Here is a 15,727-nt window from a genome sequence, read left to right on the forward strand (position 1 = left end):
GGCTTACAGAATTTAAACGGGCATGCAAAAATAGATTTACAATAGTGCTCTACCTGTATTTGAACTGGCTTGGGTATATTTCTTGTGCCTGGCCCATGTTTGATTGTTGATAGATATGTTGCATTTTCTCCTGTTTTTCTCTCCTATGGCATTTCTGCTTGTATGAGTCTTACCTGTGTGAACATCAGGTTTATCTTAACACTGAAAGATGTCCTAGTAAGATGGGGGAACATAAACATTTTTCAAGATCCACATCCCTGAAATTATTGCTTAGCTTACATATTAAGATTTCAGAGTTTGTATTATGATCAGAGTAGGTATTATTAAGATTTCAGAGTAGGTATTATGATCAGAATGCATCAGAATGGTCATTACCTGTCTTTCAATGTTCTATCTCTCAAGAAAAATAGGCAATTCTTTCATTCTTGAGAAAAAGTGAAGAATAATACTGGACATTGGAAAGCAATCCAAGCATTTAAGATCAGCCCTTCTGTTGCCCAAATATTGTTAAGCCAAATCAATTTTAATTTTTTCTTCCTTTGCTATGAGGTTTTCTCCCCTTTGAGGTTCACTCAGACACATCCACAAAGATACACATGCATATTTATGTATTTCCTTAAAATTTCTTACTTATACAAGAACATAAGACAGCAATGAGAATGTTCATTGTGTTGTGGGAGGAAACAAATAGTCCCTTGATCTCCAAATTTTGTGTAAGGGGAACAGAATTACACCAAAGTCTACATATATTTTAGTATGGGTTAAGAAGAAAGGAGGCGTGTATTATACATTGTCCTAAAGATATTTTAAGGCTAAGTCCAGCCACACTGCTCACAGACTGCAAAGTAGACTTACCAGTGCTAGAGGGTTTCTTACTAAAGAAGAGACTGCTCTCATGAAGTTAGAATGACACATTCGGCCTACTCACCTAGCTTTTTTTTTTTTTCAATATTTTGAAATAATTTTTTCAGGGAGCTAATTTTTATAAAAACACCTTTCAGTAAAAATACAATGTATATTTTCATAAAAAGTGAATGACCATTTTAAAGACCTTTAAACTTTTGAGCCATGCATTTAGATTTTATTGTTTTAAGAGATGGGAACCTCAGTACAGCCCAATTTCTTCCATACTATAGTCTTCCTATGATATAATTTCTTTCTTCACCTGTGTTTTAATTTTTCTGTACTTACGTATCCATTAGAAGTTTACAGTATATAATATCTGGGTGGCAAAATTAAGTGAATAGAAATTTAAAAAAAAAATTAGTTGGTAAAACCAAAGATATCTTATATTTTATTTGTGTGTTATTTTTCTATTTCAGAAACTTACTAACTACATTCAATTTTTTAATGTATGTATATGATCATTGCATGTTAACTTCTTCATGTGCTTTTCTGCACTAGTTAGGCTTTAAATATGCTTAAATTAATAATTCTAATTCTGTTTTGCAATCAAAATATAAGTAATGCAAACATTAATTCACTTTGCCTTATAGTATTCTGGAATGCTGCATTCAAAGATACGTCATTTTCTACTAAATGTCTTTCTAATACTTCTGTGCAAATGATACCTTTTCCCCAGGCCCAGCTACTTAGTGGATATTATTGAACAAATGTCTTTTAAAGGATTGAAAAAAGTGAGGCATTATGTGAAAGAAATTTTTGAAAATGTGCATGGACTATTTCAGAATATGCTTAGTGAATATTAAGCAAACACCCGAAGTTCCTGTGCTGCTGCCTAGAACCAGCACTTCATTACCTATTACGTGCAGTGACTTTGAATTTTTTATTAGGTACTGGTCTCTTAGCCTGTAAGGCTTGTGCACGATGTCTATGCGAGCAATTTCCAGCAGAGCGAAGCCTTATCACAGATTCACCTAAAAGGTAAGGATATTTTTTAATTTTTAGTTCACATGCTGAACAGCTGCCTGCTGAACACCTGCCCACGGAGCAGGAAAGAAATTTGGTTTAAGGGTTGATTATGCATGTCTTACTCATATACAGTAAGTCCAGAAATAGGCATGATGAACTTCAGATAAACCCAGAATATGCAAATGGGAAGTACAATACCAGCATATTTACCCCCTAATTTTGTGCTCTACTACATTTTTAGTGCCTTTTTTTTTTTTTCAGATTGGTGAGGACATAGGAGAAAGGCTTATATGTACTGATTTATTTAGTTTCTCCCAAATCTGCAGTGTTAGTATTTTAAAAAAGCAAAGTTGAACTATGAATCTGGCAGGTAATGTAAAAGAATCATTGCCCTTGGCATTCCTCATATTTGCTAAGGGTATTAACAAATATGAATGAGTATTAGGAAAAAAACAGCAAAACCGGAGGAAATCATAAAAAAATCAAGAAAGGTAATAATCAGAATTAGAGGAGAAAAGACACAACAGTAAACCTAGAGATCCTGAAGGAATGCTTTGATTACTTTTTCACAGAAAATGGCTTAAATGGACTTTTGAGAGTGAGAGACCTTATTACAATGGATCATGAGTAATAAGTTTTAAGACTATTAATTACAAGAATTCAAATCACATAATTTAGGGGAAAACAAGTCTTAAGAAAGCATGGGCTACATTCAGAATGTGGTGGTAAACTGGTGGTTAAAAGAATAGACTTTGGTAAAAGAATAGAAGGAGTGACAAACTTTGAAACACAAGACCAACAGGGACCCTTGGTCTCCAATTTTCTCATATTAGCATCATAAATTTAGCAAAAATAACTTCCATCTTAGAAGTTCTTGCTTTTTCTGATAGAAATCTTCTCTTAGACTTCCTTTTAGTAACTGATTTAATTTTTCAACTTTTTTTTTTTTCATTTCCAATTTATAAGTAACTCTTGTGCCAAAAATTGCATGTGGATTGGTAACTGTCTTTCAGCCTGATGTTTTATGTTTCAGAGCAACTTATTGCCATTTCTTCTTTAGCCAATCCTTATCCGTCTTTCAATTTCACTGCTTGACTAAGTGTTTTCAATTTTAACTAACCTTTTCATATGTTTTGTTTCACAAAGTACCTTGCTGAAATCCAGGTGGATATTTCTCAAGCACATCAGTTATCTTATTAAAAGAAAGCTATTGGTTCGGTCTTCCTGCAATACAATATGTTGTATTCTAAAGCTGGAAATGTGTCCTTTTATTGATCACATGAAAACAGAGATGTTAGTGACAGTGCAATGAAATCATTGCTCATGCAAAGGGAGAGCCTTGTCATCCACACTTTCTGAACAGAGAATTTGGGTTATGCCATTTAAAAGAAGGTTTTCTTGAAAGCAGTCTCTTTTTGATACTGGGGGGCCTTAATCCATTCCCCAGTTAGAGTGAGCATGCATATCATGACAAATCTTTCCTCCATTAAAATCGTTTGCTGTCTTAGAATGAATTAGTTGAATCAATATACTCTTCCCAAGGTTTCCCTGAGGAGACAGGAGCAGATGCTAGAGCAGCAAGTGCTGCCTGAACAATCAGACACCAAGGCAATGAGGCCACCGCTGGTGTCACCAGGGAGCAAGAAGCAGATCCTTGTAGGGAACTGGGGGAGAAGGTTACTCATGGGTACCATAGTTTTGCTGAGGCAAAACCAAGAGTCAGCTATGACTGTCAGAACTTGCAAAGCTGTGCAATCCTGGAAATGTATAATAGTAACACAAACTCCAGGACAGAAAGATAAGAAAGGAGGCTGCTGTTGTTTTTGATGTGTCATGCTCTTCTAACTACTTGAACTTCTTCAACAGCTGTGTGGAGACTTACCATCAATTAGTTAATTAGATTAATAAGTTCTCAAGGCTAGCTTGAGGTAACATTTCTTCCTATTTCGTTTCTCATGCTTGAAAGATATCACAATATGTAATAATGAATGTATTTAATAATGGGCATATTCTCCACCTTTTTCTGAAGACTGTTTTCTTCTAAAGACCTTCAATGCTGCAGAGAATAGGAAGAAACAAAGTAAAAAAGAAAAAGTCAGACATAAATAAATTGAAAAAATTGAGCTAGATACTTTCAATTGGCTTAGTTTGCACAAATTATCAGACTAGAATTTCTGCAGAGGTAGTAAATGTACTGATTTTTTTGATATTTTTTCTAAATTGAAGTAGAAAAAAATACCAGTGCCATGGAACAAGTATTTTTTCAATTGAAAAATAATTTATGGCTTATTATTTTTTTTATTCTCTGAAAATGAATAATTTTTAAGGAAAGACTGTATAAACACATTGAGCTTTACAATTAAAATTTGTTCTCAGCCTCAGAAGAGCCAATGATAGAACTTGATTTGGAATTCTCCATCAAAATTATTTTTCAATAGAAATAATTCACGCTTTGAAATTAGAAGTGGCATTAGGATAAGTCAACAGTAGAAGTCCCCTAATTTAGTTTGAAAATGAATTCTTCACATTTTTGCAATTAGATAACTGAAAGTTTGAAAATTGAATTTTTTTTTGAAGTGTAGCTTTAAAAAAACCCTCTGGTCATAATAGTTTTCTAATTTGTACTAAAAATTGCAAATCAATATAAAAACATTTGGAGTGTTTTCAAATTACTGACTATATGTATATGAAATTTTCATAGTTTATATTTTTTTCATAGTTTTATATTTTTTCCTGATTATTTTAGTAAGATATTTTGAATAAGGTATTTTGAAATTTGAAATTATTTTTTCCTGTCTACCCCATTTCCTTGTGATGTTTGTTTGATATACCCTATCAGCTGGTCTTTCAACACATCTCCTTAAGCAGTATATTTTAGTGTTTACATGAGACTTTAATTCAATAAACAGCTGAAGTAGTTTCTGTTTGTATGGCAGGAGTACACACTTGTACAAGTTGCAGATTTGTGTATTGTGAAATGACTGAATATGACTATGAAAATATTGGTTGTTTGACTTATGGTGATTACTTTCATCAGCAAATAATATAATTTTCAGTATATGACACTGATTCCTTCTTATACATTTTTTTTCTCATTATCAAATTGACGGTGCATTTAAATATCAAGGCTCTATTTCTTTTCTTGGTAGTCATTTGAGTTTTTAGGATTGTTCTTTTTATAAAAATTGGGTCTTTTCTTAAAACCTCTTTCTTTGTTCAGCACAACTTCAATGTGTGGGACATATCTCCTTTCATCACAGCAGGGGACACTGTGTATTTGTGGGATAAACTAGTTCCATATTAGCAATGTGGAATTGTTTGAGCTTGTTTGCATGTTGATAATGCCTTTTGTGATGGTAAGTGTTGGGGAATTCTGTCAGCAGTAGTATTTTTTTTCTCAATAGTTAATTCATATCCTGTAAATATGCTGTTCCCATTAAGCCTAAATGCTATTTTACTGTCTGTGAATATAGGATATGTTGATAATGGCACAAAAATAAACTAATCTGAAATTAATAGTTAGTACTGATGACTGAAATGCCAACACTATAACTCACATTTTGCTGCTTAAAAGAGTCTCTCCCATCATTGCTGTGTTGAAAGCTTTCAGGGTGTTTGGGATATGTGTGTGTAAGAGTTTATTCATGGAGCTGGAGCTGTGAAAGCACATAGTGAGTCTCCGCATTGCATACTAAAAGTTTGATGCATGGTGAATTTCAGTGGGAATCTCTCACAGCGGGTCAGGTGCCAGGGCTCCTTGTGAAATGTCTGGTAAGGGAACTTGTGTGCTCCAGTGAAGAGGGTAACTTTTTAATCTGGGAATTTAAGTCAGGTTTAGGCAACCAAGTACTCACGTTGGTTGCTCTGGTGTAGCTTTAGATGTGCATGGAAAAAGGAACCTAGGCAATTAAGGAGTATTAGAGATAAAAACTTATGTATTTATGTATATATTTTTATGTCTTCACATTACATACCACTGTTTGATCCAAGTCCCACTTCAGATGCCTCACTTGATTTGTAAATCTTACTCTTTCCTTCTTATTTTATCTAAAGATGCATGTTGATATAAATTATCACTTTAAACTACTTTTTTATTTATCATAAGAGCAATCTTGACTACTTTACTTGTGAGTGCTCTGCTGTGCCCATTAGAGGATATAAAGAGGAGAGTGAACATTTTGTTATTTCTGTAGAAAAATTAATTTTCTAAATTGATTTTTTAAGTCTGCCTAGAGAAAGTCAAACTTCATTGTAGTGACGCTGTCAAATCCTTGTAATTTCATGGCATTTTTAAAGTTGATCTTATTCTTATCTATTAAAAACAAGAATTATTTTAGACTCAATTTAGGCCTGGGAAGAACAGGCGTGAATATACAGGGAGGCTGTTTGGAACCTACACTATTCTATGCAAAAGATCAGCAAAGAAATAATTTACCTAGGAAGATCTTTTTATAAGACACCTGCCAGCAAGCTTTTTCCTTCCTATAAGGTTCACATTTAAACAGTTTCTAATGTTGACTTTTGGCCAACAATGTCTCTATTTCCTTCTATGATGAAAGGAACAGCTCAGTAATCAAAAAATACTTATTTCTATGTCTTTCACATTCATGTCAGAGAAGACATGCAATTTATAGAAGAAAATTACAAATCACATTATGAACTACTTAAGAATCTCAAGAAAAAACAACAACTTCTGGAAGAAACCATGAAAAATGCATATAGGGATTAATATTTTTTCAGAAGTTTGACATGGTATTTCCATTTTTTGAATGTTTGTGATACCTTATAGAAAAGGTTTTAAAATTGAATGACAATTTCCATCATGAAAACAGAAGGAAGTTTTTTTGTGAGGTCAAAAGAAAATGTGAATATTTCTTAAGTGGACCATTTGAAGGAAAGTATGTGACTGCATCCAAACTGTTACTAACCTAAATACAAATTCACCTACACATTTGCCTCACAAAGCATGTGATTTAATCATATTAATAAAGTGTATTGGTGAGGAATTCTGAGGGAATGGATATGAATTGGTCTTCCTTATAACATGACTATATTGCAATCACCAAGCTTTGAAGTGGCAGTGCCTGATCTTTCCAAAGTATAGTTGGGATATGCTTGTTTGAAGCACCAAGTTCATAGCATGGGAAAAATATTCAAGAGATCAATTATTACTCCTGACTCAGTGTGTTCAACCTGTCTTTATGACTCGTCACTGAGACAATAATTTGATTTGACATGCAGATTGGATGTTATTAAAAGTAAAGGATTTCAGTTACTTTAATGCACATGCAAGGTGTTACTAAGATCTTCATGAAGAGACCCAAGAGCACTGTGGCACTAGTGTGGTCTGCAGGTGAAGGAGCTGGAAAATTTCCCACTTTTGTAATTGGGTGGTGAACTAATTGTATATAGTTGTCCACAGAGGGTATTAACTAACAAAATTCATCTCTCACATTAAACATTAAAGTTGATATGAGCACCTTTTTCAAGGAAAAGAGGAATTAACAATTTAGACTGGGGGCTCTGTTGTGCTACTGGTGTTATTATATTATTTTTTATTATCTAGTATGAAAAATTCATTGCCATCTGGATCCCATTTTACTAGATACTGTATATTCATATAAACTAAAAGAAACCTATATAGAATTATGAAAACAAAAGAGGAAAATATTGAAAACTAGATAGATATAGGAGACTAAAAGTAGTAAAACATATGGTTTAACAGCATTCTTTAGAAACCTTTTATGAAAGAGTAAAGCATAAGAAAATCTTATTTGTGATTCTCTGGAAATGTTTCTTCAGAAAAAAATCACTTCATTATTATTTCACAAAAAAAGGTAAGTACTGATCTGATCATGAGAACATTTAGAATTCAGTGATCCTCAATTGTACTCTATTTCGTCTGTTTCATTATTTTGCAACTGGTGAAATTGGTACAAATGCATGGTCTCTTTTTATAGGAAGGTTGCCTCTTTTCTATAAATCCCAATGAATTTAGGCATATCTAAAGGGTTTTTTTTTAAACTTGTGGTAAATTATGTATTATTTCTTACAATATAAATTTGTGAGGGACCATAGACTCCACTAAGGGCCTGTGTTCTCGGCATTTTACAGCAGTCCAGTTTTTAAATACCTATTTTCAGACATTTAAGGGCAACAGTTTAGAAAATGTGTGATTCATGAAAGTCCTTCCATAAATGTCCACTACTAGCTGGTAAACCATTTAAGCCTTTTAGGCTGCTCCTTTGAATTTATAGAAATATTCATATTAGTAACAAGTACTCATTACTAGGATTTTTTAAATATGTTTTCTCCTGTCAAAGAATGTATTTTATTGTACTCTAACCCTTACTGTGTTGATTTTTTTTAAGAAGAGCAAATATTAGTAAATGAGAGCAAAGATTAGTAAACTTACCAATTAAGTCTACTTGTAATTAAGTAAATGTAAACTGCCATATGCTCACTAAATTTCATAACCATGAAAATAATAATTACCATACCTGTCTTATAATGGCCTGACTTCCAAAACAGGTGAGATAGTCTCTGTCTTTTTGTTTTTATTAGTGGTTTTTGGATGAATACTAAAAGCAGTTACAAAATGTTATGAAGAGCAAAACTGTGTTCAAATTGACCAATGCAGGCTTAAAAAACTATTAATTCCTATCCTTGCTGGTAAGGGTAAACAAAGAACTGATTTTTCAGTCTGTCACATGCAAGCTACAAATCTAAAGGTGAGGCAATTAAAAGTTTCTAAGTTTCTTCAGCTTTTGAATTGCACTTACATGAAACTTTTCAAGAAAAGAAGGAAAATATTTAAAATATTGGCACTGAAACTTCAATATCAATATCTTCAACTTTTCTTTTCTGGAAGATGCCATATTTGTCTTATTCCATCAGACAATCAAACAATGTCTGAAGGGCAAATATAAAAAAAAGTGAATGTGCTTAAGTAATAGTCTAAAAAGGAGAGTGAAAGGAATTTTTTTAGAATTTAACCAGTCATAAAGATGACTAATCAGACTGTGCATCCCAAAATACTTTCATCTTTTATCTGACATGCCCTAAGTCATTCTGTGATTTCCCTCAGTCTCTTCATGGTGATTACATATTAAAATATTGTTAAATATAGTATATACTCTAGATGTATATTGTTATTATTTTGTAATCAGCATTTTGAACACTGGGAATAGTCAGTTGTTCTTGGTAAATTGATACACACTATTCCATAAGTGGTTACCTTCTCTGAGAAGTAAAAATATGAATGCATAATGTACTGTCAAATATGAAAGGGCTTTCCAAGCTGCATACTATTAGTGATACCGAAGTCCTTTCAAAATACCATGAAACCTTTCCCAGATCTCCTGCTAATGGTAACTACTGTGCTTCTTATCAATGCAATTGATGGTACCAAGCAATTAGATTTTCCAAAAACTAGATCAAGGGAGAGTTATGGACATGCAGTATGCATTTAAGACAATGGCTGTTCAGTCTGAGGAAGAGCTGCCTTCCTTTGGATTAGAAGCAGAGAGGAGGAAGCTGGAGCTGGTGATCTAGTTTTGTTTTGTTTCACTTCTGAAGTTAAATGAAATAAAGAATAGCAGGACTCTAAAAGGACTCTATTAGGGAAGTTATTGATATTTTCATTCCCACTAAAAAAATTCGGTAGCTTAAAAAAAATCTGCTTAGAAGAACCCTTTGGAATACATTCTACAAGCATTTTAAATAAAGATAGAATATTCATGTGAAGGACCTATAATTCTTTACCTTCATCTTTCCTTATTCTCTTCATTTACTCTTTCTCCAGTTTTTGGATGAGAGTTTCTACCAATGTTGGTAATACAAAAACCAAACCAAACAAAAAAACCCAAACCACAACGAGAAACCCAACAGGACAAGCAAGCAAAAACCCCAGAAGTCCTGAATGTCAACAGAAGATATACAGAGGAATGCAATCAAGAATGATGTTGCAAATCAAGCCTAGAATCAGACTATCAAGAATTCAAAAACTTTCAGCTGTTTGCAATTACAGTGGTAATTGCTATTTTAAAATGTTTTCCTTCTTCCAAAGAAACTCCATGTTGCTAGCTGAAATTCTAGGGATTTTAAATCACAGCAAATCTCTGTGCAGCTGATGAAGGCTAAATATTATCGGCAATCAAAACAACTTATTATCTACATATTTCAGTTGATTAAAAAAAAAAGTAGCTTTTGGAACTTCTTTAAGAAGTTATTTTACTATGTAGTTCTAGCTAATTACAGCATATTTTCAGACCAAAACATTAGCATTAGATATTTTAAAACAAAATGTGATGGATTTTTAAGGAAATTGTACCTGAGGTCTTTGCTGTGTTATTTTAGTAAAAAAAAATTATTCCTTTTCTTTCTGTTGTGAAGCAGTTTTGCAGTGAAATCTTGGTTGTAAACAACATATAATACATAAAATTAAAATTTCTGTAATTAAAAATTCTGGAATTTAAAGATTGATGTATCAACATTATATAACATCAGTGGAAGGTGTCCCTGTCCATGGCGTAGGGGTTGCAATTGCATGATCTTTAGAGTCATTTCAAACCCAGGCTATTCAATGGTTCTGTGATTCTGCTGGGTGTTTTCTTTTAGCAACAGTTCATTAGTTGATGTCTGAAGAAGAGATATAAAAGTAAAACTGTAAAATGTCTGCTTGATCAATACCCAGCAAATTTGCAGAATTTATTTTGAAGAAGTATTCAGGAAAAAAAGCAAATGAGTATTTTTATAACAGTTATTATATACGCACTACGTCTGCATGAAGCAAATGCAAAGGATTGGCAGGGCAGTGATGACACAGCACTGGTACCACTGCAGTAGGATCAATGTTGCTGGCAGAGCTCTGTGTGCAATTTTCTTGAAGTTGGAGAAAAATTTTTAGTGCAAGATCCTGACTTACAGACCTTATTTACAGAACAGTCAGAATGAACAATTGTATTAAAGTATTAAAATATATTGTCCTAGTTTAGGGCAAATTTGGGGAAAACCCTCCGGAAGGAGCCCCCAGAAAACAAACCCCCACGGCCCCTCCCCACCCACCTGGTTCGGGAAAAAATTTCCTCTGAGAGAAGTGGAAAAGAACCTGTTTATTCAGTGAACAAAGCACCCCCCAGCACCAAAAAGAACATTAACAACACCAGATGACAACAAAACTCTTTCACCACTCTGACGAGATGAACAAATCCGGAAAGTCTTTCCTGGGAGTGGTCGCCCGGGTCTGGGCGCTGGGGATTGCTCTCCAGCACTGGGGATGGCTGCTGCAATCACAAAATGCAGGCTCCTGGTGTTCCTCGGTGTTTCCCAGGTCCCAGTCCAGAGCAGGCTGGATGGTATTCAGGAAGAGGGAAGGAAAAAGCAACAGTCCAGGGAAAGAATTGGATTGCTTAGCTAACCTAACTAGGAAGCAAAGGCAAAAGCAGAAACAAGCAAAGCAAGCAAGCAGGCAAAGCAAGCAAGCCAAGCAAGCAAGCAAGCAAGCAAGTTTTGTGTAAGTTTTGTGCTGTGGCTGGGGTTTTGTTTGTTTGGTGGTTTGTTTTTTTCACTGAAGTGGGGCTGGAAGGTGACTGTAAGTTTAGGATAAAGGAAAGTCTTTAGACACCAAAATAACTGCAACTATAAAATTTGTATAAAATTGAGACCTGGGTTAATCTGTTAAACACCTAATTTTGTACTCACTGATTCATACCATTGAGGCCAAGAGCTTCATAAATATTTAGTGTCTTTAGTAAGCTTGTGTGACACTTTCAGGCAAAATAAAGCCAATAACCTTAAAAAGGAAGCAAAAAGGGTTCACAGGTTGAAACCACGCGAAACCACGTAAGTACATAGTACAAAGTTTAATCTATAGTACTAAATTATTAAATCCTCCAAGGAAGAGAAATATCATATAATTGAAAGAGTATTTGGGAAAATGACTTTTCAACATTAGGGTAAATCTGTTAAGTGTGAAAATATGATTTTAATCAGGGCATGTATGTTGGGGATTTTTGTACAAGTAAGCTAGTCTTATGAATCATTGAAGAGGGTCACTTGAAACTTATTTTTATGATCTGCAGGATAGAGGAAAGTTAGGGAGGAAAAAACTTATCATGACATTGAGTCATGACTTTTGAGTTTTAAGTATAAGTTGCTTTTCTGAGTTCATACGTAGCTAACTTTTTTATAACTAAGAAGTGTGCTAGAAAAATATCCAAAAATACATTTGGATCACATGTATAATATGGCTACATATTTAGAAACAGACCTCTCGTACATCATCTTATGCAGTAGCAATAAAGGGATTTCAGCAGAGGTCTTTGGTTTCTAGGACCTATAAACCTGAAAATAATTATGAAAGAGATGCCATGGAGGTTTTTCCCTCTTACAAAATGTCTCTAAATGTGATATGACATGATACTATATGAATGAGAAAACGGTCATGATTTCAGATATAAAAAGCCTGAAAGTAAATCTGTAGTATTGCAACTATACCTGGGACAAGCACCACTCATTTTATTCTGTGGAATTCCTGAGCCAGCTGATAGATTAATCACTTTTGACAGTAACTCACTTTTTGACCTGTGTGGCAAGGAGAATGTCACAGCAGTAGGAGAGGTTCTGTGATAATTGGAAAGTGAAGGGGACTTGGTGGTGCAGTATCTTAGTGCATTAGCCTTTCCCCTCTGGAGACCTTAGTTCACACTCTGCCTTAGGGTCACTAGTGAAAATTCATGCTTTGGTATCCTACCTCTATTTGTACATATGACACAAAAAGACCCCTATTTGGAAAAATGTTGTCTTTCTTCACTATAAAACACTGTATTGGCCAGGATCTTAGGGCCAATATATGTTGGTAGAGAACTTAAAAAGCTTTTACTCCTGAAATATGTGTCTGCCAAGATTACCCCCCTGAAAGAACATTCACTCAATATATTACTAAAAGAAAAAAAAAAGAAAAAAAAAGGAAAAAAAAAAAAGAACATCTTCTAAGCTGATATGCATGAAAATAATGCAAATAATGCAGGAAACTCATCTGCAATATAAAAGCTGCAGTGATATTTTCCCCACTTCCATTTGGAATTAACTCCTGCTAACCTTTCTTGCACTGAAGTTATATTTATCTTAAACTGTTTTACTTGAACCTCCTTCTGACTAAGATTTTCAAGTGCCAGAGAAGTGCTATTTCATATGCAGTGGAGTGGAGCAGTGATGACATGCAGTGATTAATTAATTCAAAAAGTACATGTTCCCTAAAGGTATCCTGGGAACCACTTTCCAAGCCTCTTAAAAAGAAACATATTGGCTGAATTTACAGGTGGTAGTAAGCTGAATATAGATTGGTTATCAGTGATGTACTGCCTTTTATTACATCTGAAGTGCTTACTCTTATTGCCTTGTAACAAGGGTGCTGCAACTAATTGTGCTTAATGATCCAATGCAAAGAGCCTGAATTTTGTATTATTAACTCCTCCTATGTTTATCTTTTCATCTCCTTCAAAATTTACAGGTTCCAAGTTGCATTAGGGATTTGAAGCAATGTGTGAACACCTTAACTTGAAAATCCTCACAAAAATGTTAGCTGTGTTTACAACTGTGTGAGAGCTTCCCTCTTTAAACATGAACTAAATGTTCAGGATGGGTCCAGCCTGAGAACCTTGGTGACTAAACCAGTCTGTTTAAGGATGCAAGAGACATCAGGGAAGATCCAAAATTTTATACCTTCCAGGCAAGAAGCAGTAACAATTACGGCTCCATCTCTGGAGCAGGTAACCAGAATTTTCAGGTAACCCAGTATCCAGTCTCTATCCCTTTTTGACAATAGTTTCCCTCTTCCTTTAAGGAAACACAGAGTAGAGATTAAAACCTATTTTCTCCTTTTTTTCCATCAATAATTAAAAAAAAAAATAGAGGGAGTACCAGAAGAAGCAAAGGATTAAAGGATGAAGACTGACAAGAGGATACTTGAACAGAAAGCAGAAGACAAGAGCAGAACTGTTTGACTGATAAATCTTTCTTTTCAACTGTGCTAGCCAAAAAAGCCTGAATAAGCATCAACAAATTAAGAAACTTTAATTTAAATTTATACTTTTAAGTCACCTTTTAATAGGGTGATAGAAGCCTTCATTTGAGACTTTTTCTTTGCTTGCATGAAAAATCTTCCAGAATTGTGAAAGCCTTTAAATGGCTTCTGTAGTAAGTAAACCCTAGATCTCTTTTAAGTGTCCTAGATTTCTTTTTTCTGAATAGTTAGGGTTTTTTCAGTGGTTAGGTTTTGTTGTTGCTGGGACCTTTTTGTGTGTTTTTTGATAATTTTGGGGTTTGAGTGGTTTTTTCCCTAAACTAGATGTAGTTGATTGGAAGTCCTGAATAAGAAGGAGAAGCAAGAAAAGATTGAAGTGTGATTTTTCTATCCATTGTGATGTTCACATAAAGGAGTAAACTAAGATAGGCTTTCTCTTGGTACACCTGCATCTTGCCAGATCAGCAAATTGAGAACTATGAGTTGCAGGATGTTGGCAAATAAAAAACCTGAAACAGTCCTTCAACAACTTAAACAAGTTGGTCCAAAACATTACTTTTGATTTTTTATTGTAATTATATATCTGATGTCTTAAACCAAAAACCTTATGAATAATTCTCTTCCTTAACCAAAATACTGCATTATATACAACACATTTAAAAAATTTGTTCACTTATGCTGTGTCACATCACAAACGAGGTTCTAAACGAAGTGAAAGATGGCTGGATTGATGAAGTCCTGCTGATGTTAAAGTTGGAGAAAGAGTGTGTGCTTCTTCTGGAAACCTACATAAACCTCCCAAGGAATTTTTTAGGACTGTTAGTTTTTGTTAGCCCCCTTTTCTCAGAAGCTAGATAGTATTTTTACTCCAATTTAAGTCTTCAGTGGTCAACAGTGTTTCTCTCTAATTCATCACTAATTCACTAATTCTCACTCGCCATTTGTGGGACTCAGATTCAGTCAAAGAAAGAAACTGAGAGTTTCTAGCCGGGCAAAACGCCTGGGAAAGAGCTGGAGAAGAATGTAAATAATTCTTTATCTCTCTTGTTTTTCACATTGTTTATAGTTAAGTTCTATCACTGTGTGTCAAGCACTTTGCACTGATGCTGTGGTTTGTTTTCACTTCAGAACCAATAGAGTTGGTCCTCCTGAAGCTCTATACAAAAGAGCATTGTATTTTGAATAAATCGGAGTTTTACTCTCATGCAGCTTTCTAGTCAGTCTTCTCATTCCCGTCCTGCCTCGACAGCGACAGCCATTCATCCTGAGACAGCTGAAATTTGTCTCTGTTTGATCCTATGCTCTCACAGGTGTGTAGAGTTTAAACATGCTAATTTTTAGAGGTTCTTTTAGCTTTTGTTTCTAATTATGAAAAATAGAAGGTAAAGGTAATGTAGCAGTTGCAATGAAGATTTCTAGCTGTTAACAGAAGTGTGTGTACTTCTGGACTTGATATTGAGTTGAGAAAATATCTGACAACTTATTTTTACACCACTTAAATATTGGTGTGGGGTTTTTTTAAGTTTCAGTGTTGTTAGGTATGATGCACAGAAGCAGGGTGAGAAAGTGATTTCATGCTCTATTTCTCTAGATGAAGTTTTGTGCTTTGTTGATGAATACTGACATGTAAACACAAATTGCAGCTCCCCAGGTCTAACAATGGTATATTAAAAAAGTGTTTACAGAAGCCAGAGGTGGACTTTTATAGGCCCCCAAAACTTTGGAAATGAGTTAGTATCTTATCCTGAAACAGGTTAGCTTAAAATTAGCCATTATTTGTTTTAGTACTTTGAAGAGGATGAATGGTTTACATGCTTTTTAAATAGGTTT

The 15,727-nt window shown here is 34.3% G+C and overlaps 1 protein-coding gene across 38 annotated transcripts in view; it reads left to right on the forward strand.

Annotated features, from left to right (window-relative positions):
* LOC140683684 (uncharacterized) overlaps positions 1–15,727 on the forward strand; it is a 545,997-nt gene that overhangs the window by 63,876 nt on the left and 466,394 nt on the right. For 34 of the 38 annotated variants that reach the window (XR_012054984.1, XR_012054985.1, XR_012054986.1 and 31 more), the window contains one exon: positions 1,809–1,884. Coding sequence is in view for 19 of the 38 variants with exons in the window: in XM_072926705.1 (XP_072782806.1) it covers positions 1,809–1,884 (76 nt within the window). In the remaining 19 variants the exon portion in view is untranslated. Of the gene's footprint in view, positions 1–1,793; positions 1,885–15,727 lie in introns of all 38 variants that reach the window. The other 4 variants (XR_012054996.1, XM_072926707.1, XM_072926708.1 and 1 more) reach the window with 1 other exon arrangement.

Source organism: Taeniopygia guttata, chromosome 3 (genome assembly GCF_048771995.1).
Source record: "Taeniopygia guttata chromosome 3, bTaeGut7.mat, whole genome shotgun sequence".
NCBI classification, from domain to species: Eukaryota; Metazoa; Chordata; class Aves; order Passeriformes; family Estrildidae; genus Taeniopygia; species Taeniopygia guttata.